Source organism: Elgaria multicarinata, chromosome 5 (genome assembly GCF_023053635.1).
Source record: "Elgaria multicarinata webbii isolate HBS135686 ecotype San Diego chromosome 5, rElgMul1.1.pri, whole genome shotgun sequence".
Lineage (NCBI taxonomy): Eukaryota > Metazoa > Chordata > Lepidosauria > Squamata > Anguidae > Elgaria > Elgaria multicarinata.
In genome coordinates, this window is record NC_086175.1 from 12,934,318 (window position 1) to 12,955,792 (window position 21,475).

General features: G+C 40.1%; 1 protein-coding gene across 1 annotated transcript in view; it reads right to left on the reverse strand.

The window, feature by feature from the left end:
* Positions 1-20,691, reverse strand: part of DIAPH3 (diaphanous related formin 3) — a 119,006-nt gene extending 98,315 nt beyond the window's left edge. The window contains exons 1-8 of the mRNA XM_063127427.1: positions 20,665-20,691; positions 17,716-17,892; positions 12,963-13,067; positions 9,977-10,107; positions 6,478-6,552; positions 6,299-6,368; positions 5,314-5,450; positions 4,790-4,895 (exon numbers count right to left, since the gene is read on the reverse strand). Coding sequence (XP_062983497.1) covers positions 4,790-4,895; positions 5,314-5,450; positions 6,299-6,368; positions 6,478-6,552; positions 9,977-10,107; positions 12,963-13,067; positions 17,716-17,721 — 630 coding nt within the window. The 5' untranslated portion in view covers positions 17,722-17,892; positions 20,665-20,691. The remainder of the gene's footprint in view (positions 1-4,789; positions 4,896-5,313; positions 5,451-6,298; positions 6,369-6,477; positions 6,553-9,976; positions 10,108-12,962; positions 13,068-17,715; positions 17,893-20,664) is intronic.
* Positions 20,692-21,475: the final 784 nt, after the last annotated feature.

Below are 21,475 nucleotides of genomic sequence, written 5' to 3' on the forward strand. Positions count from 1 at the left end.
CTTAGTATACGACCCTGGGATAAAGGGGAGCAACACTGAGATCCAGTAGAAAATTTTGTACATGAAGACAAAAAATAGAAGCAGTTTTTGGCTACATTTCTGAGAATCTTAGGTCGAGCTAGGTCTTGCCACTCTTTGGTCAAGAGCTTCTAGAAAACTAGAGGAAGATGGTAGAGTCAGATTGTGTAGAGTCAGGGAAAATGTCTAAAGCTCCATAGAACAGATTGCTGGAGGGAATCTTGGGGAAGCCTGCTGTTGGGGTGCAGCATATGGATAATAAAACGTAATATAGAATATGTCCAGCTGAAAACATCTATTCATAGGCAGGAAGAGAGACTCCATTTCTTTTCCTCTGAGAGTTTACCTTCCTTCTTGTGCAGACTGATTGGGAAAGGATTATTTGCTCCCTCTGGAACTCTTCACTGGCCTCAACCACCCTGTCAGCTGAAATCAATTTGAATACTCAGTGACTCCACTTTTTGGATCTTTCCCCCTTATCATCCAGGTAGTTGGAGCCAGATGGGAGAACTTGATGGATAGGACCGAGCCAGATATAAACTTAATCCCCAGCTATAAGGATTTAGAATCATTTACAGCAGCTTTCCTCCTCCATATGTCTTGGACTACAACTCTCATCAACCCTGGCTAGAATAACCAATGATGCAGGTTGGAGGACATCAAATCAGTGAAGGCTAACATACAGCACAATAATGTCTTGACATCCTAGGAAGCTCTTTCAGCCCTATGTTTGGATTTGGAAAAGCATGAGAAATTACCTGGAAAAGGAGACAGTTCTCACCTGTGCTTGTGGGTGTGACTGCCCCTACGCTTATGGAATTTGTAGCCGATCTCGTTCAAAAACTTGGGAGTGAACAGCTTCCTCAGACGACAAGCCTTAGTACTCCTGGCTCTGTCAGAATCACAATTACCAAGGAGCTATCCGTCTCTGGACCTAGTGTACTTCAGTTGAGTGATGGGAATCAAATGCCCTACCTACAAGCTGGGCACCTGTCCCATTGAACAGAACCCAGAGTACACCACCTTGGAGCTCCATTGAAAATAGCCAACTAAATATTGAACTCTGAGCCACCTTTGGCCTGGCTGAGAAGCAAATCAGGGCGAGGCGTGAAGTTGTGCCTAAAAACTGCAATATAATTAAACAGGAAGCGAAAAGGGGATAGGAAGCAGGTCATGTAACTGGCTGCTTCAGGTAGAAAGGAAACAATGCCATCAAGATGCAGGAGCTACAAGGCCCAGAATTCAGTGGGATGCTGAGAGGAAAAAGTCCAAGCCCATTTTAGTCAAGCTATGGCACCTATTTTCTTAAATAGGTGAGTCAAACACAGTGTAGAAGAGAGGCTTTTCCTTGTTCTCTGCGTTTGTACCTGCGTGCAGAGACTGCAGGCTTAAACCCCTTTGGTCTGAGTCACTGCTCCTCTGACTGGACATGCAGAGCCATGGACTAGGAGCATTCTCCTCAGCAGGCTGAAGTCATGTTTGATTGGCCTAACCTCTTGTCAGAGGAAAAGTTAAACCTCTAGTGCCTTCCCTATGTGTAAAGGAGAAAGCAATACTGTGCAACGGTGACTACAAAAAATGAACTCTTGCTGGTGAGAGAGATGCAGGAAACATCTTGTACAGCAGCCTTGTATTTAACAAATCACCTGATAGCGATAGGTGACAAAATTCCATGCACGCAAAGTGAGCAGGCTAGCAGAGAAGGGCGCAGAGTAGATAAAAATCGCTGATTGTTTTTTAAAAATTGGATTCTTAAATTGGATTTTAATTTTTTCTCTTTGATCCTTATATGTCTGGGTTTCATCCATTGTACTCCGTGGGGAAAAAAATATCAAGGACTTTCTCCAAGCTAATCGCATTGGGTCAGATCCAGACTTAATCATCCAAAAAGTAGACCCACTGAGGTCAGTGAGACTTGAGTCATGACTAACTGAAGTCTCATTGATTTCAGTGGGTATATTCCAGCCATGACCAATCAAATTTAGTGTCTCTTCTACTTGTGCTCTTGTTCATGGGCTACATTAAAGAAGGTTGATAGTTCTATTCTAGCCGACCTCTCTCTTTGTTCTTGTCGTGGTACTGTTCTTACCAGATTTTGTGTATAAGTTTTGATTCCTCTTTCTATGCCATTTTATTCTCTATTAGTTCTTCACAACGCTTGGTTCTCAGTCCCCTTCCCTAATATTTATAAGATTACTCAGCAATCTTATCCAGTTATTTCAAATTGCCTCCCATAATAACGCCTATATTAATCTGCCTTCTCCCTTTTTTCATCTGCGTGTTAGATCAATCATTGTCTCAAGTTATACATGTTCAAAAGTGACGTTAGTTTCCCTCCAAACGTTCCTTTTCTTCCTCTGCTAATTCAGTTTTACCTTCTTAAACTCATAATCCCAGTGTTTTGATTCTTCCCTTTCATTTTACATTTTCCTAACACATGCCGGTTCATTATCTCTGAAATGTATGTGTCATGGCGTGGGGGTCAGATTTTAATTTTTAAAAAACACCACCATTTCAGGTCTAATTTCATGTTTAGATTGTAGCATTTACTCACTGGATTTTCTACTTCTCATATCTGTGACAATTTTGCAATCACTCTCCTTACTCACTGCTCTCAAATGCTTTCATTTGCTTCCTTTCCTCCCCATATTTCATTGAATTTTTATTTCTTGCAATTCTTCACTATCTTAAGTCTTTGTTCCACACTGTCGCCAACTTAATTAAAACCTGGATCTCTTCTTCTCTATCATGTTTCCCGTTCTTCCCTTGCTGCCTTCTTTTGCTCTGGATTTCTTTTCTCCATGATACCAATCTTACTTTCTTCTGTAGAATATTCCCTTCCTTCTCCTGTGCCACATCTTCAGACTGGCTTGAGCACAGAGGCCCGTTCATATATTCACAGCAGAATCTTATACATACTTAGCTGAAAGTAAGCCCCACTGAACTCAATTGGACTTACTTCTGAATAGATTGCACTTTGTGTTAATATAAAGTGCTTTGTAATATTTATCTAGGAATATACTTGTCAGGAGAAATGCAAACCAATATCTATAAAATGCCAATGATTCACTTTTGATTAGGAAAATATACCAAACACTTATATAACTGAAATAAAATGAAGTTATTGTAAGAGAATCAAGTAGCAATAGGTAAAAAAACACTTTCCTGAATATTCTCTTTTAAGAGTTTGTCAATTTTTAATCCTGCTTCAAAACATGTTCACCATGATTGGATGGAGCACATCCCATTTAACAGCCTAGTAAGAATTAATAGCCTTATTCTTAATGGCATACTTAATAGCATTAGCTTATTAATTTGACTATTGATGGCAGGACTTGAAACAGTCTGCCTAAATATTCTTCTTTGAGTTCTTTCATAGTAAAAACACCAAGAGACTTTAACAGATATGCAGTTACTTTGTCAACTGTTGATGTTTCATCAGAGAGGTAACATCATCTTTCATCTTGAAAATACCCTAGGGAGTTTTTTCGTTCCCAAGCAGAAGCATAGTTAAGCATGGTTAACTCTGCTGTCCTCAGTCTCCAGATCAAGCATCAATAGAAACTTTCCTGAACCAGTGATTGGAACAAGTTTCATTTAGGAATGAAGCTATAGATATAAGTTGTTGTTATATGCCCAGTAATGGGCATGAACCAAGAGTACTAACGTTGAAGAAGCCTTAATACCATCTTAAGATGCAAGAGTCTGATAGCCAGAATTAATTATATTTCAATATGGGAGTTACACAACAGTGAAAACTATGATACATCGCAACATGGCTTTTAAAAGAAAATTTCATTTTCTTGTAAAGTATAACATGACAGTTTGTTTGAACTAAAACATCTGTATCAGGGATAATATACATTATATTTGTCACCTAGGGGGTTTTAGGTAGCAGTGGCTCCTCAGCAGCTTACAAAATACAAATTTCCAATCTACCCAAACTAAAACATATTCAAAATAAATCCCTCCATTTTAGCCTTGTATAGCAGTTTTCTGCCAAAATTCAATGGTAAACAGTCATTTATTTATGTTGCTGCATCGCCATGTGAATTTCAACAGCATGGGATGAGGGCACATGGGGAGTTACGTGTGGCCTAAAATTTGCCTACCCCTGGTTTAAATGTACAAGAATATATTATCATTTGATTAGAACATTCACTGAAATAATCTAATGCCAAAAAGAAAAATGTTTAAGGTGTAAATTTATACATGTTTAGATAGGCGGGAAAAGCCCTACAACTACTGGGAATTCCAGGACATTTTTCTGTCTAAACATGCATCGGATCATATGCTAAATCGGGTAGAGATTTGTTGTGAATAAATGACCAAAATGTTTTGGGGGTTTTCCAGGCAGACTATGTTGTAGGGAAACGTGGAACAAGTATACTGAAATACCTACAATAGTATAAAGCATGTAAACTCTACACTGCTCAGCAAAATATGAGGAAATTGCTGTTCTTTAAATCCATCACTGCTGGGCTTTCAGTTCTCAAGAAAACATGTTTTCAGAGTTGTACAACATGTTAAATGCAAACGACTTGTCTAATATTTACACACTTAAAGCCTGATTTGATAATATTTGTACAAAGAGGCATCAACATACAGAGCCACACAAATTCAACATAAAATGATGTTGCAAACATTTCTCTGCATATCCATCTGCATCTAGAACTGAGGAGAATATCCTAGCATTTCTATTTCCACAAGTAAACACGCAGTAGATAGGTTGCATTTATTTGCTATAAAATACTACAGAGGTATCATTTACTTGCAAATGGACTGAATTCCCCTGAAGACCTTCCACAATGGGACAAAATCTGTCAATGTTCCTCTCTTCTGCTGCTGTAGTCAAAGCTTCCAAAATCTTTTCAAGGCTATAGCATTAAAGGGAACCAAACCAAAACACATTATTTTGATAGGGAAATAGAAATGTATGCTTAAAGCTTTACATCATGCTTGATCACATCCATACCCATAGAATTCTACACATGCTTGAAGCATAGAATCTCTTTTATAAAGGCTGTTTAGCCCTTGTGGTTGCACAGATGTTGATAAAGCAAGGCTTTATTCTGTAAGTCCTGGCAAAACATTGTCTGTGAAAGACTCCAACATACACAGGTGGCAGTTAAACTGCCCACAAATTAAAACAAAAATGCTTACTTTTCAATACCATTAGTATTTTCAAGTCTAAGCTTGAGCCTCTCAGTAGTTAACACAAATGATTTCCAAATAAAATTCTCACCAATTTGTTTTTTTTTTAAAAAAAGTTCATGGATTTTGTGCTGTACTTACATGTTTTCCTCTCCAACAATACATATTGCAGAAAGAAGCTTAACTATATCTGTCATCATGTTGATTTGTTTGGGATCAATTGCTTTGGCCAGTAATGAAAAGCTTCTCTGTTCACCCATTATTCTATCCAAACCATACTATAGAAAAAAGAAAAAGAAATGAAGCAGAAGGTGACTGTCAGCCAGATTCATTTATACAAGGGATGAGCAACTTCATAGGGTCTGTGGGCCAATTTCTGCCCCTCTGAAACCCATCGGTGGAATAGCTGTATTTAAAACAAAGTGTGCAAGGAGCACCAACCTTGTTTTATTGCAAAATGGTGCTCCCAGAAACTAGTGCCAGCACAAGCTCTCCTGCCACCTGAGGCAGGAGAGCACACACATGCTGTCACCACCATTCTGGCATCTGTCTCCCTGCACCACATCCATCTCCTCACTCAATTCACACGCCTGGGTGCCAGCCATGCCTGTCTTCTTCCAATCCTCACCCGCAGCCTCAACCACATCTGTCTCCCACCCATCAGCCCCCCACCTTTCCCACTCACCTCTTTGGTGTCACATTTCTCACCCCATAGCTGTTCTCTGAAGAACCATGTCAATCCCAAAAAGCTGCTGGCATGGCTCTGCAGAGAGCCAGCTAGACCCAAATACCTGGCTCTCAGGGGTCCTTCCCCAGAGCCAGGCATTGTCAAAGGGAGTGTCCCTGGAGATGACACTGGAGGCAAGAGGCATCAGCAAAATATCAGCAACCCACCACTTTCTCAAGTAGGAAGCCTACAATAAATCCAGAGTCCTTCCATAAACTGAAGGAATCCTTATCTTCATTGGGGGCGGGGTGGCTGGGAAGCAAGGCTGGATCCAGCAAAATATCAGTGCAAACCTATGCATATTTACTCAGAAGTCCTACTGGCTTTAATGGGGCTTACTCCAATGTAACACAGTATAAGACTGCAGCCATAAATAATTAAGTAAATGAGGTTACTGACCTTGTTATTCATGAAAGCCTTCAAGCACTGTATGATTTTATGCTGTACCTTCTTCAGAATTTTGTCCTGTCTAAATGCAAGAAATTAAGGGCAAGACATTTATACCATAAATGTAGGTTTTTCTACTCTTATTGAACATTCTAAATTTATATGGGGATGGGGTGGGGAGTACTTCTTACAGTTTTGTTTCGACCAGTCCTTCCAAAATATCCAATAATAAGCCAAGTCCTTCATGTCCAAAGTTCTCCACCCAACTGCAAGAAAAAAAATACTTTTAAACAAAATAGTGGGGTTTTTTGTCCTGCCTGTCAAAGCCTTTAAACCACTTGGGTCCTCTTCTCTAGCTACTGAGCATGCCCATATACTGGCACCATCCTGTTTCCTCGTTTTCATGTCTAAGGAACTGGCAGTTACCCCTTTGCCTCTTGGTTTTCAATGAACTCTACAAAAGAATCCCAACTTAGGGTCCAATCCTATTGCAATGGCCTCTGAGGTTGGGTGCTTACAACGAACGACTATCCAATGCAGGGCAGATGAAGCACGGAGGAGATTCCTTCCTCGGTGCTCCTTTTGCCCTGCAGTTTTCACTAGCCAAGGAGCTTCACAGCAGAGGGGGAAGCCAGTCCCTCTCTGCACCTCATTCCCAAGCACAGAAAAGGAGCTGTGGAAGGGATAACCATGCAGGCTAAAGACAGGGAGGAAGAGGGCTGCTGGCTCCAACATCAGTTCCCAGAAACCAAAAAATCCTATGTCCGCCACAACAGTGTTGAGTGCCCCCTTACCTATATTTAGTTCAAATACAATTATACTGCACTCTTCTGTTGTCATTAGTAAGTCAAAACTACTGGTTAGGACTTATAAAGCCCTACAGAACTTGGGACCAGGCTATCTCCCAAATGAGCCTGCCCGAGTTTTAAAATCTACTGGGACGCCCTCCTCTGGATCCCACTACCAGCAGAGGCATGTTTTGTGAGACGTAAGGGAAGCCCTTCTCCGTGTTCACTCCCAGACTCTGGAACTCCCAATCTGAGGAAGGTTAGGTCAGCAACTTCTCTGTTGTCTTTTCACCACAAATGCACGTTGCACTTAAGCAGGAGGTAACAATAGTGCACACTATAGTGCACAATGACTTTGCCTCTTTCTTCAATGCTAAAATCCAAACTATTCGCTCCGATCTGGCCAGCTCTGCTCCGCTTCCAGCTCCTGTTCCTCACCTGTCAGTTCCTCCTGCAACTCTCTCGGCGTTCCCTTCGGTCTCAGCTGATGAACTGTCTAAAATACTGCGCTCGTCAAAGCCTTCCACTTGTTCCCGTGATCCGATTCCCTCTCGCATCTTTATTAATCTTACCCCCGCTATCCTCCCGTCCTTGCTCCACATCATTAATTCTTCTCTGTCCTCTGGTTCATTTCCTTCTGCTTTTAAACATGCTACAGTCTCTCCCATTCTCAAGAAACCCACTCTTGATCGACTATCTCTGTCTAACTACCGACCTGTCTCTCTGTTGCCTCTTGTTTCAAAGATCCTGGAACGTGTGGCCTACTCTCGTTGTCTTGACTTTCTCTCTAGTAACTCTGCTCTGGATCCCTTTCAATCTGGATTCCGTCCTTTGCATTCCACTGAAACAGCCCTTACCAAGATCACCAATGATCTTCTTACTGCCAAGTCTAAAGGCCATTATTCCGTTCTTATTCTCCTTGATCTAACTGCAGCCTTTGACACGGTTGATCACGATCTTCTCTTAGATTCCCTTCATGACCTTGGACTCTGTGGCTCTGTCTATAACTGGTTCGCCTCCTATCTAGAGGGTCGCTCTTTCAGCGTGTTGGCTAATGGCAGCTCGTCTTCTTCTTTTCCCTTTTCAGTAGGGGTTCCGCAAGGCTCGGTGCTTGGCCCGTTGTTGTTTTCTTTATACATGCTGCCCTTGGGTAAGCTTATTCAATTTCATGGCCTCCAATATCACCTGTATGCCGATGATACACAATTATATCTCTCATCTCCGGAACTTTCTCCTGATGTTCACGATCGTATCTCGGCATGTCTTTCAGATATCTCAGCCTGGCTGCTTCATCGTCGTTTGAAACTTAATATGGCAAAAACTGAACTGCTTGTTTTTCCTCCTAAACCTTCTCCTCACCTCTCATTCTCTCTTACTGTCAACGATGTCACGCTTACTCCGGTCAAGGAAGCTCGTAGTCTTGGCTTTATATTTGATTCCTCGCTCTCCTTTATTCCTCATATCGAGGCAGTAGCTAAATCCTGTCGTTTCTTCCTGTATAATATTGCCAGGATTTGACCATTTTTGTCTGTCTCTTCTGCCAGGACTCTTGTTCACGCACTGGTTATCTCTCGGTTGGACTACTGCAACCTTCTTCTCTCTGGCCTTCCTTCGTCTCACATCAGTCCGCTGGTCTCTGTTCACCACTCTGCCGCTAAGATCATCTTCTTGGCCCGCCGCTCTGACCATGTCACTCCACTTTTGAAATCTCTTCATTGGCTTCCAATTCACTCCAGAATCCAATATAAACTTCTCCTGTTGACCTTCAAAGCTTTTCACGGCCTAGCTCCTGCCTAGCTCTCCTCTCTCATCTCACACTATTGCCCCGCTTGTGCTCTCCGCTCCTCTGATGCCATGCTTCTCGCCTGCCCAAGGACCTCTACTTCCCTTACTCGGCTTCGTCCTTTTTCTTCTGCTGCCCCTTACGCCTGGAACGCTCTTCCAGAACACTTGAGAACTACAAACTCAATCACAGCTTTTAAAACTCAGCTAAAAACTTTTCTGTTCCCTATAGCTTTTAAATATTGAGTTTGTTCTGACTCTATACTGTTTAGCTTCACCCTACCCAGTGCCTGTTTACACTTCCCTGTGCCTGTTTGCATTCTCTTTCCCTCCTTATTGTTTACTACAACTTTATTAGATTGTAAGCCTATGCGGCAGGGTCTTGCTATTTACTGTGTAATCTGTACAGCACCATGTACATTGATGGTGCTATATAAATAAATAATAATAATAATAATAATAATAATAATAATAATAATAATACAAAGCCTTATATAGTTCTTTAGATAATGTTTTAGAGCAAGTTATGAAATGTGTGAACATTTGGTGCTCATAAACTCATGTAAGCAATTTCATGTAGACATTGCCATAAAATACTACAGCTCATATTAATTGTTGATTTAATCAAATTCTAATTTTAGTTCAAGAGACCTTTTGGCAACATCATAATGATATGGAGATTAATTTAGCAACAAGTGAATGAGCAACACAGACGAAGCACACCAATAGCATAATAATGTACACATGACAGCACCTTTCTGAGCTACTATAAAACAAAAAATAAATCCTCTCTTCTGATTACGGCACAAATGGTAGCCATTTTATCCTATCTAAAAATGCCAATTCACCTTGCACAAAAAATATTAGGCTTGCAAGTACGTATTTCTATCACAATGTGTTATGTGACTTAGTGCAGTGATATACACCATTTGTAAACGAGAACACACAGGGGGTGACCTAAACACACAGGCAAAAGTGGCCATCGCTAACACATCTAGCAATAACCTTGCAAATAGAACACCTTGTAAAATCTTAAAACATTTATTTAGTAACAATGAAGGAACAATGTAATATACAAACATTTATAAAACAAGAACAACTGTTTAGCTACTTGAATTACCTGACAGGGTTACTGGTTAATGAAACTCGAAGGGATTCTAAGCAGCTGACAAGTTTTTCATCTGCTGTTCCAGATTTCAGTTCATATATAAACTCTTGTGGTGAAATCTGTCTGCTACGCTTGAGGCTTCCCTGAAAGGCAGCAGTCACAGTTATTGCAGTTATTTTATGCATATCTGGAAACTAGCATTAGTGATGTTCACATATCTCAATTCTCTACATTTTAGTATAGTTGCAATCAATCCATGAGGCTCTCGCTGAACAGAAATTTTAATTGCAAACCAGTCCAATACTTCATCAACATACAACCTTTTCTAGACTTCAAAATCTAAACTATAGTCCAGAATAAGGGGTATACCATGAAAATATGGTATAATAATAATAATGATGATGATGATGATGATGATGATGATGCAGCAGCAAATACATCAGTACCAAAGGCTTATTCAGGCATTTTGCAGGGCATTGCATACATTTCACAGGATTGTACTTCCGTTAATATGACTTTGGGGAACTACATTTTTTGCACTACCTGCCACTGTACAACCTCCCTACATCTCACAAACATACTAGCTTTGCATACCCAGGGGCACTGCAATACAGCAACTAATTCAAATATACCATCACTCATCTCCACACTGAACACAACACCATTTAAAATTGAGTATGAATGGGAACATATTAAAGCCCCACTTCTTTTACATGAATAACAGCCTAACACACACAGAGGCCACTACCAGATAACCAGTGACTGGCTCCATCCTTCCAGTGGGGTTTTGGACTTGTCCAGCCTTTCCCTGTCACTAAATAATAGACCACTGCAACAGTGCAAGTGGATTCCTGCATTGAGCAGGGGGTTGGACTCGATGGCCTTAGAGGCCCCTTCCAACTCTACTATTCTATGATTCTATGAAAACCTACGTGGATTGCACAAGCAACATATTCTGGAATACCTTTCTTGGCAATGTAGCAGCTTTAACTCTAAATTAAAAATCTTTGAATGCTCATTGCAAAATCAATTAATATACCCTTAATAAAATCAATTGATACACCCTTAACATAATAATACAAAACGTTATTGATCAACCTGATCCTTTAACATCCATGCATCATAGTCAAACAGCAAGGGCACAGACTCTTGATGGCTTTTACACCTGTAGGAGATTTTCTCCCCTAACCTTCTTTGACAGCCATCAGTTTTACTTGAAGGGTAATTTGGTGGTGAGAACAAACCCTTCTTGACAGGGTTGGATTTGACAAAACAAAAGTGGTTCCAAAATACCTCCTCAGAAAGATCATTATTACTTGCAGTTAAGAAGTACATGGACAAGACTGTATATTCAGGACAGACTCATAATTAACTGCTGGAGTTTATCACTCCTGGATGTGGCAATGGCTACTGGTTTAGTCAGCTTTAGAAAGCATCAGACATATTCACAAAGCATATGTCTGTTAAAGGTGATTTACCATGACAGCTAAAATGAATCTCCAGCTTCAGAAACACAGTATTTATTAAATAAACATGTCCCGTTTGCTGGAAGACAAACTGCAACAGGTGGGGAGGTGCTTTATAGAAGTGTTTGACCTGCCCATGTTGGGAACAGTCTGTTGACTAGATGATACCTGGGCCTGGTGGAGCTGTCTGTCAGTCTACAAAGAGTACTACAGATCACAGGCAACTGTAGATTTTTTTAAAAAAATTAAAGGAATTACAAACAAAGAAACAAGAGATCAAACACAACATTGTCCAACAGAGTTAATTATATGGGTGACAAAACTAATGGTAACGTGATCTCCGCCAAGACAGGCATATCTATTTGGTTCACTGCTAAAATGCAATGAAATGATAAGGTGATGCTGAAAATAAAGAAATGAAAAATAAATGACACGTTACCATATGTTCAATGCAGGGCTATTTGTTTCTATTATTCTACAACAGTGATTCCAAACAAACCTTCGAAAAACCTTTACCATTTCTTCTACCATACAGCCTGTCCCTGTGACAACTTGAACAAAGTTATATAAAGAATCTTACTTAATCATTTAATTTGTCCTCACTGTACAAAAATCAGTGGCGAAGATACATTCACTTGCTTGTTAATCTTTAATTTCAATGTGATGGATGGAGCTGTCTTTCTACAGTTTTTATTTATACATTCTATTCGATTTATACTCCACCTTTGCACCAAGAAAATGGTGCTCAATACCCATGCAATTGTCTATTGAAGGCAGCAAGTTAACTAGAAAAAATCCTGATCGATCAATTCTTTGAATAAAGGATGCAATCCTATGTATATTTAGACAGAAAAAAGTCTGATGACTCCCAGCATAGCTGGCTGGCAAATGTGGGGAGTTGTAGGACTTTTTGCTACCTAAACTTGCATAGCATTGCAGCCTAAACCTGCCTTCCAACTTCAGGAAGAGAAACATCCCCTGCCTTTAACAAATATAAATGCTTAAGACTATCCATGAAATGAGCAAAAAATGTTATGATAGAAAAGTGTTGCACATGTAGAAAAAGCCTATAGCAGCCTTCCCCTACCAGACCTCCAAATGTGTTGGATTAAAACTTCCAGAACCCCACAATCAGCAGAGCTGACTGGCAGGTTCTTGGTGTGGTATTCCAATACATTTGGAGGGCAGCAGGTTGGGGAAGGCCAGCCTACAGAGTTAGTATACAATGCTGAGAAAGAGGTAGAAAGAACAGGAGACACTGATTCTCAGCTAGGTAATTCTCCCCACTGACAGTCAGCTTTTCGTCCCTTTCCTGCAGCCCATACAACAGCTGCCCTAAACTACCGTAGTCTTCCTCAACCTTTATTCCAAAGGATGTGTAAGGCAGCACAAAGTCAGAGTCAGAAAATAAGTACAATGCTTCATTTAACTTCACATACGCTAACCAATCCAGCTGAGCTTCCTGTTCACAACCAAAACCACTCTCAATAGCATTATTATACTTTTTCTTTCCCTTCCAGAAAGGTACTTACCACTTTAGAAGCGGAACTAATATATTGTATAACCATCTCTTTTTTCGTACTGAAATCCTTTTCTCTCAATGGAGCCTTTCGATCTTCATTTAAATTCATATCTTCCTAAGGAAGAAAAGCCAACATAGGTATTACACGTACAAGACTTATGATGTCCCTCTGATGGGAAAAAAAGCACTTCTTATTACAAACCACTTCAGAGCAGCTAGGGAAAGGACAGGAAGGTTGTTTTTTCTTACTTTACAGCATCACTGATACACACAACATTTTACATTACTGATATACATACATTTTACAGAATAACACGAGAAAAAACAACTCTCTTCCCTCAAGGAACTTACAATCTAAATTTCAACAAGGAAGAGACAGAGAGACGATATAGCAAAAGACAAAGGCAAGGTAACCATGAAAGAATATACATGAATGCAGCTACATATGTTTAAGGTCTATTTTCTAGTGGGGCTAAAGACTAAGTGGTCATTTTGAGGTATAATTAGGATGTTAAGAGGATAGTAGTATCATTGAAGATGTGTGAAGTGCTACAAAATCATGGAAGACACGGGAAGTGCCAGATGACTGGAGGAGGGCTAATGGTGTCCTTATCTTCAAAAAGAGGGGAAAGAGAAATCTGGGAACTACAGACCAGTAAGTCTGACATCAATCTCTGGGAAAATTTTGGAGCAGATTATAAAAAAATAATGCAGTGATTACTAGAAGCCAGCATGGATTTGTCAAGAACAAATCCTGCCAGACTAATCCAATATCATTGTTTGATCAGGTAACCTCCCTTGTGGACTGTGGAAATGCTGTGGACATAACACATCTTGACTTCAGCAAAGCGTTTGATGAAGTACCCCATGACATACTAATTAGCAAACTAGACAAAAAGTGGGCTAGATATAACAACTATTAGGTGAATCCACAGTTGGCTACAGAATAGGACTCAAAGAGTGCTTATCAATGGTACCTTCTCAAACTGGGGGTGGTTAAAAGTGGGCACAGCAGGGCTCAGTCCTGGGACCAGTGCTTTTCAACATTTTTGTTAATGATTTGGACAAGGAGGTACAGGGAGTGCTTATCAAATTTGCAGATGACACAAAATTGGGTGGGATTGCTAATACCTTGGAAGACAGAAACAAACTTCAAAGTGATCTTGATGAGTCGGAGCGCTGGGCTGAAAACATCAGAATGAAATTTAATAGAGATAAAAGCTGAGTTCTACATCTAGGAAAAAGAAACCAAGATGTGGGATACTTGGTTCAGCAATTCTACAAGCAAGAAGGTCTTGGAATGGTTGTAGATCACAAGCTGAATATGTGCCAACAGTGTGATATGGCTGCAAAAAAGCAAATGCTATTTTGGGCTGCATTAATAGAAGTATAGCTTCCAAATCATGTGAGGTAATGGTTGCCCTCTATTCAGCCCTGGTTAGGCCTCATCTTGACTATTGCATCCAGTTTTGAGTACCACACTTCAAGAAGGATGCAGACAAGCTGGAGGGGGTTCAGAGGAAGGCAACGAGGATGATCAGGGGTCTGGAAACAAAGCCCTATGAGGAAAGACTGAAAGAACTGGGCATGTTTAGCCTGGAGAAGAGAAGATTGAGGGGAGACATGATAGCACTCTTCAAATACTTAAAAGGTTGTCACGCAGACGAGGGCCAGGATCTCTTCTTGATCATCCCAGAGTGCAGGACAGAGAATAATGGGCTCAAATTTTGCAACTAAGATTGTAGTGCCTGAATTTGCTTTCCTTTTCCCCCTCCTCCTCCCTCCCAATCCCCTTTCCTTTTGTGTCATGTCTTTTAGATTGTAAGCCTGTGGGCAGGGACTGTCAGGAAATACTTTTGTAAGCCGCCGTGAGAGCCTTTTTTGGCTGAATGGTAGCATAAAAATGCTTAAATAAATAAATAAGTTATAGGAAGGCAGATTCCGGCTGGACATCAGGAAAAACTTCCTGACTGTTAAGAGCAGTACAACACCAGAACCAATTACTAGGGAGGTCATGGGCTCTCCCACACTAGAGGCCTTCAAGATGCAGCAGGACAGCCATCTTTCAGGTATGCTTTAAGGTAGATTCCTGCAATGATCAGGGGGTTGGACTCAATGGCCTTATAGGACCCTTCCAACTCTACTATTCTATGATCTAGGATATATTTATTTTAAACCAGCTTCGTATTTACCAACTCCCCCGGTAACCACAGGCAATCAGGAATTATACACATAGGATTGCACAGAATTTCATGAAGGTGAGTGAGCTGGGAGAGGACGGTCAGGTCACTCCATTCCACCTCCACCAGTCCACTTGGTTTCCATTCTGGCTGCAAAGGTAGGGAAGCCCATCCCCCACCTCTGTCCCTCCTCTCCCAGCCTGTTTGGTAGAACGCAACTGCAACTTTTTTTTACCGTCTTCCAGGAGGCTAGTATTTTGCATTTTCATGCTGGCTGCGGAGGTGATAGCTCCCGCTCCTCTATGGCCAGCAAGGAAACACAGGATATGAGCCTCTTCTCTTGCTAGTACAGGGGTTTGCAGGTTAGTAACCTTTGTGGATTTACAAGGTCCTTCCTCATCTCCAGCATTAGTATTTGCCTATGCCAAAATAATGCCTTGCAGTGCTTCCAGGCAAAAAAAAATCAGCTTTGGGGAACCTCCAAAGGAGGGGGCGGGATTATGAGCAACTGCTTGCAACTGTCAATGTTGTTTAGCACAGTATCTCAAATATGTATGCTGCCCTAAGATCTAAATGATATAGGGCGGGATACAAATGTTTTAAATAAATAAATAAATCATAATCAAATAAAAGACTAAGGGGATTTTTTGTAACAGTGCAATGTGGACCCTTCCACTGCAATCCAAAAATGCTGGATACCCCCTTTCAAGCAATGCATTATTGAGCTTCAGAAACCAGTACATGCCCTTTGCTCACAAACAATAAAGTCACTGGAACTTACTTCTGAGTAAGACGTGTATAGAACTGCACTATTAATCATTTAAGGGCTCGTTGACTCCCCATTCAAAATGTACACCAAACAAACAACACTTAACTGGTACACTTTAAACTGGGGAAACATACATGCCCAAACAGTGAGACTGTTACATCATACACACATTACTGTTATTAATCTTTTTATTTTATTTTATCTAGCCACCTGATATAAAATACCTCCAAGTTTAAATCCAATACTCTTAACCGTTATTTTCTCATTTATCTGTATCAAGAAGAAAGAACTAAGCACTTGTGTTATTCCCTTGATACCAACCAACCATGAATCAATTTGACATTGGCCTTATACAGTGCATTCATATTCATAGACCCCCTCCCACACACAACACCTAAATATTTCAAGTGTTTTGAATAAGACATCTTCCAATTTCTCTAAACATTTACCAATAACCTGGTAACATATTGCCAGAATGTACTCTGTATTACGAAAATGTAAGACGTACAAAACTTATTTCTGTTTAACGAGACTGAACTAAGAATCAGAAAGTCCTTGGTTCAAATGTCACTTCTACACTGAGCTCACTGCCTTAGGCAAAGCACTCATTCAGCCTCAATCCTCTAACTCCCATATGCAATAAGGGGGATACTACTACTGACTTAACTTACAGGGTTGTTTTAAGGATTACAAATAAATCATGCAGGTGACGTTTTTGAATACTTGAAAGCACTACGCAAAAGTATTATCATCATCACGATCATATAGTGAGCAACACATCTCCAAGCCACAGCAGGAATGTAAATAACCTTGATATATAAAAAAAAGGGTCATCCTCCAGGCCCCCTCCCCAACACTACACTAAGCATGCAACAGAACTTTATTTAAGAAGATCTACCGTATTTCTTCGATTGTAAGACGCCATCGATTGTAAGACACACACTAATTTCAGTACCACAAACAGAAAAACAACAACCCTAAGACACACCCGCGATTCTAAGACGCACCCCATTTTTAAAAATGTTTTTATGGGGAAAAAAGTGTGTCTTAGAATCGAAGAAATAGGGTATGTATCTAAACTGCCCTTCCTACTTACAGCCAGTTCAGATATAACGCCCATACAAGCTATGAATATTTGCTAATGTTTCACAGCTGCAGTTTTTCTACCTTCCACACAGCGGAACTCTCAAGGGACTGTGGAGTGCGGAGGAGCAGGCTGTTTACAGTACATATTACAGCTTCACACATATGTACATTAATCATCTGTTGATTCAAGTTTACTGGTTGTATTTTACTCACAGAATTTAAATATGGGCCTTAAGAGGTGTAACCTAACATGTTGTAAAGCAGCTATCAAGACTTAAACCAGTGTGGTGGGCAACTTGTGGCTCTCCAATGTTTCAGCCTAGAATTCCCATTAGCCCTAACCAGCAGATCCAATGGCGTGGACTGATGGGAGTTCTTTGTTGCCCACCCCCAACTTTCACTAAAGTAGTTTAGAAGGGAAGTAATCAGTTTTAACAGGAGAGGTGAGTCATTAGTAACAAAGTAAAATGCAACAAAGTGGAAGCAATAGAACCACCAAGTGTGGGAGTTAAAAGTTGCATCAGATTTGTGGTGTTTAGTGAATATCTGGACATGAAACTATATTTCAACGCTCTTAAGGTCCTATTGGTCAAGTTGATAACCTTGTATACAGATATAATTTTTATCAGTGCTATTATTTTGCAAGAAAAGCCCCACACAACAGTTAGAAATTTAGTATTCCATTTAAGAAATCATTACAGCATCACAGCTTATTAAACAACTCTTACCATCATTTTTTCAAATAATGCAAGGACCTCCCTGTCTGACAAAGGTGTAGGGATGAAGTCATCTGCATCTGCAGAGGTAGGCCAATCACTAGTTGAGGAATGTGATTGTTTCAGATTTGGTAGCACTGGTCTCTCTTTTTTGCTGCCTGGAATCCTTATGCTGGAAAATCTATCAAACTGAACAAAAAATAAGGATGAGCATGTCTCAACAAGACATATAACGAGAGAGAGAGAGAGAGAGAGAGAGAGAGAGAGAGAGAGAGAGAGAGAGAGAACACCACCTAAAATTGCTCTCACATGTGATCAACAGCATACCTTAACAACAGCCTTTAAAAAAGTACTAATAATATGGTATGCCTATCAACATTTTATTTCTACCAGTCTCAGAGGAAGAAGTTACCTTTAGTGTAACCAGTAGCAATAGCCAATTTACATCTTGTTCTAATGTTTACAACTATGATTATTAAGGATACCCCAAAATGGAGGGTGCAAAAAAAAAAGACTGTGTTGTTTGCTATGTGACTGAATAGTAATCTCTCAATTGCATTTGAAGTTGGAGTCAGAAGAAATTGCCTTAGTCATCTTTCCTTTAGCAATCAAAAAGAAGCTTCTACTAGGTCTCCTTGCAAATTCTACTCAACAATGTAGTATTTCCAGAAGCTGACATACAGCAGCCATCTCTTAAGATGTTACTACTATCAATTACTGAGCTGCACAATATGTGACATTTTATACAACATTTCAAAGAGTACATGCCTCCTAACATATATAAATACATATGTTCCCTGCATCATATATATTATCAGACGTTCAGCACTAATTCGATCAACTAAAAGTGAACAAACCACAAATAACACACTTCCATTCTTAAATTTTGTTTAAGCTTTTGGTCAAACCTCTTTCAAAAGCAACACCGCTTTTTATAAAATTGCCATTTTTTTAGCCTGGAAAAGTGTGCCACCATAAAACAGAGTTCTTAGGGAGAAGATGTGCATCATCTGCTCCACTCACTACCACATAATCAAGTGGTTCAGCTTTTCCCCTTACTAAACTCCAAGACTAGGAAGGGAAGATAATTGTCCTAGGTGGGTGAGGTTCAGTTTACTACTCAAGTCCTCATATAACAGCAACTGCTACTCATGCTGAAAAAGCAGCAAGTAATAGAGCTTACTACCGAGTATTAACTCCCTACCCCCCTCTTTAAACCTGTAAGGTTATGTGTATTTAACTTTCGTCTTCTTTTTTTAAAAAAGGCTAACGCATGTTTGACTACTTATGGTAAGTACTTCAAAGAAATGTGTGGGTACAGATCTTGTTTTCTTCCATATGGCAAAAAACAATTTTCAAGAACCTTTTACTATAAGAGATATTCAAAAGCACAATCAACTTGACAAGGCTCTCACCGATAAGCAAAGATAGAGAAAACATGACTGTCAGCCACATTTAGAGATGTGGAGGCCCAGGTTAGGGGCAGGAACAGGAAAGAAAAACAAATAGAGACAAAACAGCCATAGAAAAATCCAAGAAGAAGGTAGTCAGCTCCACAATAGATATAGTTCCCAATGCGTTTCAAGGGCCTCTTCATATGGGAAACTGTATCTATTGTGCAGTCATCCTCTTCTGTTGTTGGGAATAAAGGCTCCTCGTGTATCTTCAGGTATTTGGTGTAAGCTGGGAGTCTGCCAGGCGTGTTGCTTCTGCAACATGGAAGCAAAGCCTTTGTACAGCACTGACTCCTTGTGCTTCTTACTTGCCTCAGATTCCTCCATCTTCTGCATGTAGCGAAATAAACTTGATGACTGAAAATACACATGTATACAATTGAAGAACAAAAACAAATCTGAAAGTGTTAAGAAGAATTTTTCTATAAATGAGAATGTTTCTTTCCTGTTACGTATAATAACGGCAAGATCTAAATACTGCTTCTAAGCCCAGATAATAAAACTCTCATGAGAACATAGGACTCTGCCTTATACAGAGTCAGAACATTGGTCCATCTAGCCCAGGATTGTCAACAGTACTGGAAGCAGCTCTCCATGGCTGCAGACAGGATTTCTTTCCTAGCTCTAGCTAGAGATGCTGGGGATCTTTTGTTTCCTAACAAAGAAGAGGAGAAATTACCATCTCCCTGTGAAATTACCAGTCCTACTAAGAGATGGACTTTATTCAGACATAATACAAAAGTATGGTTCAAATAAGCTTGGATGAAACTCAGGCTTGTCTACACCCCTTCTCCTCCTGCATGGCTGCAAGGAAGAAATAAGACGCTTTTGCTTCCATTTTGAACTAACTAGAGCTTAGCATTATGTCCAAATTCAGACAGACTGTGATTAGTATTACCATATTTCTTCGACTGTAAGACTCCATCGATTGTAAGACGCACCCTAATTTCAGTACCACCAACAGGAAAAAAAAAAAACCTAAGACACACCTGCGATTCTAAGACGCACCCCATTTTTAGAGATGTTTAGATGGGGGGAAAGTGTGTCTTAGAATCGAAGAAATAGGGTAACTATGATGTACTGAAACAAGACCGCTTCAAAATGTGGTTTATGAAATTGGCTGGTTTCAATAATCCATAGTTGATTAATCACAGTTTAGGATGCAGACATAATGCTAAAATGTTAACTAAGACCCAAGTGACAGCTTCCAATCTCTTCCTTGCAACAATGCCATAAGACAAGGGAAGCAGCAAGCCCAGGTTGATTCATATTCACACAAACTATAGTTTACTACAAGAGGAAGTGAGAGATGCTGTGAAGGAAGGAGGGAGCACATGAGCCTGAGGCATTTTCATGCAGCAACCATTATTTGGCATTACATCTGAAGTGAGCTACAACATTTCAGTAAACAGAATGACAAAAAGCACAACAGCATTGTATTCCAAAATAAGTACTTGTTAGCTGTTTGATATGAATTCACAGCAGAACAAAAGCAAAATAATCTTACCACATCATCTGTCAGTGTCTTAATGTGCAAGTGCTGTAAATAAAGAAACAAACAATCTGTTAAGGTGGCTCAAAAAGTCTACTAAAAATCTCATGTGAAGCAAAGTAATGCTATTCATACTTTCAACATACAACTGATATTCTTCCACTTTCCTTCCACCATGAGAACACCGAGTGTATGCAGGTGTGGAGATTCTCCTGGATTCACAAATCATGTTAACTTACTCTATGAATAAGCCACAGTGGGTTGGTTACTCAAGGAACAACCCATGGAATGCCCAACATATGATCAGGCTTGCCATGGTTTGCTCTTCCCCTACTTCACCTTCAGTCCTCCAGTCGGCTCTGGCATGTATCCCAGGAGACTTTGCAGCAAAACCCATCTTGTTTCCTTCTCCCCCTCTCCCTTCTGATCACTGTACCTTTTCATTCCAAGTGGGTTTTTTTCCCAGTGCCTCAAAAATGCACAATTTGTGTTGTTTCAATCACTAACACTTTTCACTCAATAGCTTTTAAACTTTTAGTCCCTAAAAATGTACAATTGCGGTTGTTATTATTGTTGTTGTTGTTATTATTATTATTATTATTATTATTTATTGTTGTTGGTGGTGGTGGTGGTCTTTCACAAGTGCAAAGTGTGCTCTTATGGCTGTCTAATATGTATAGTCTTGCCTGGTTAATTTCCTTGTATGTTTCAGCTGTCAAAGGGAGAAGTGAAGTAGAGCAGGTAGCAGGCAAAGGAAATGTACAAGACTAGGATGCGTATAGGCTAATTTGCATAAAATTGCAAAGGACTGGGGAGAAATAGTACT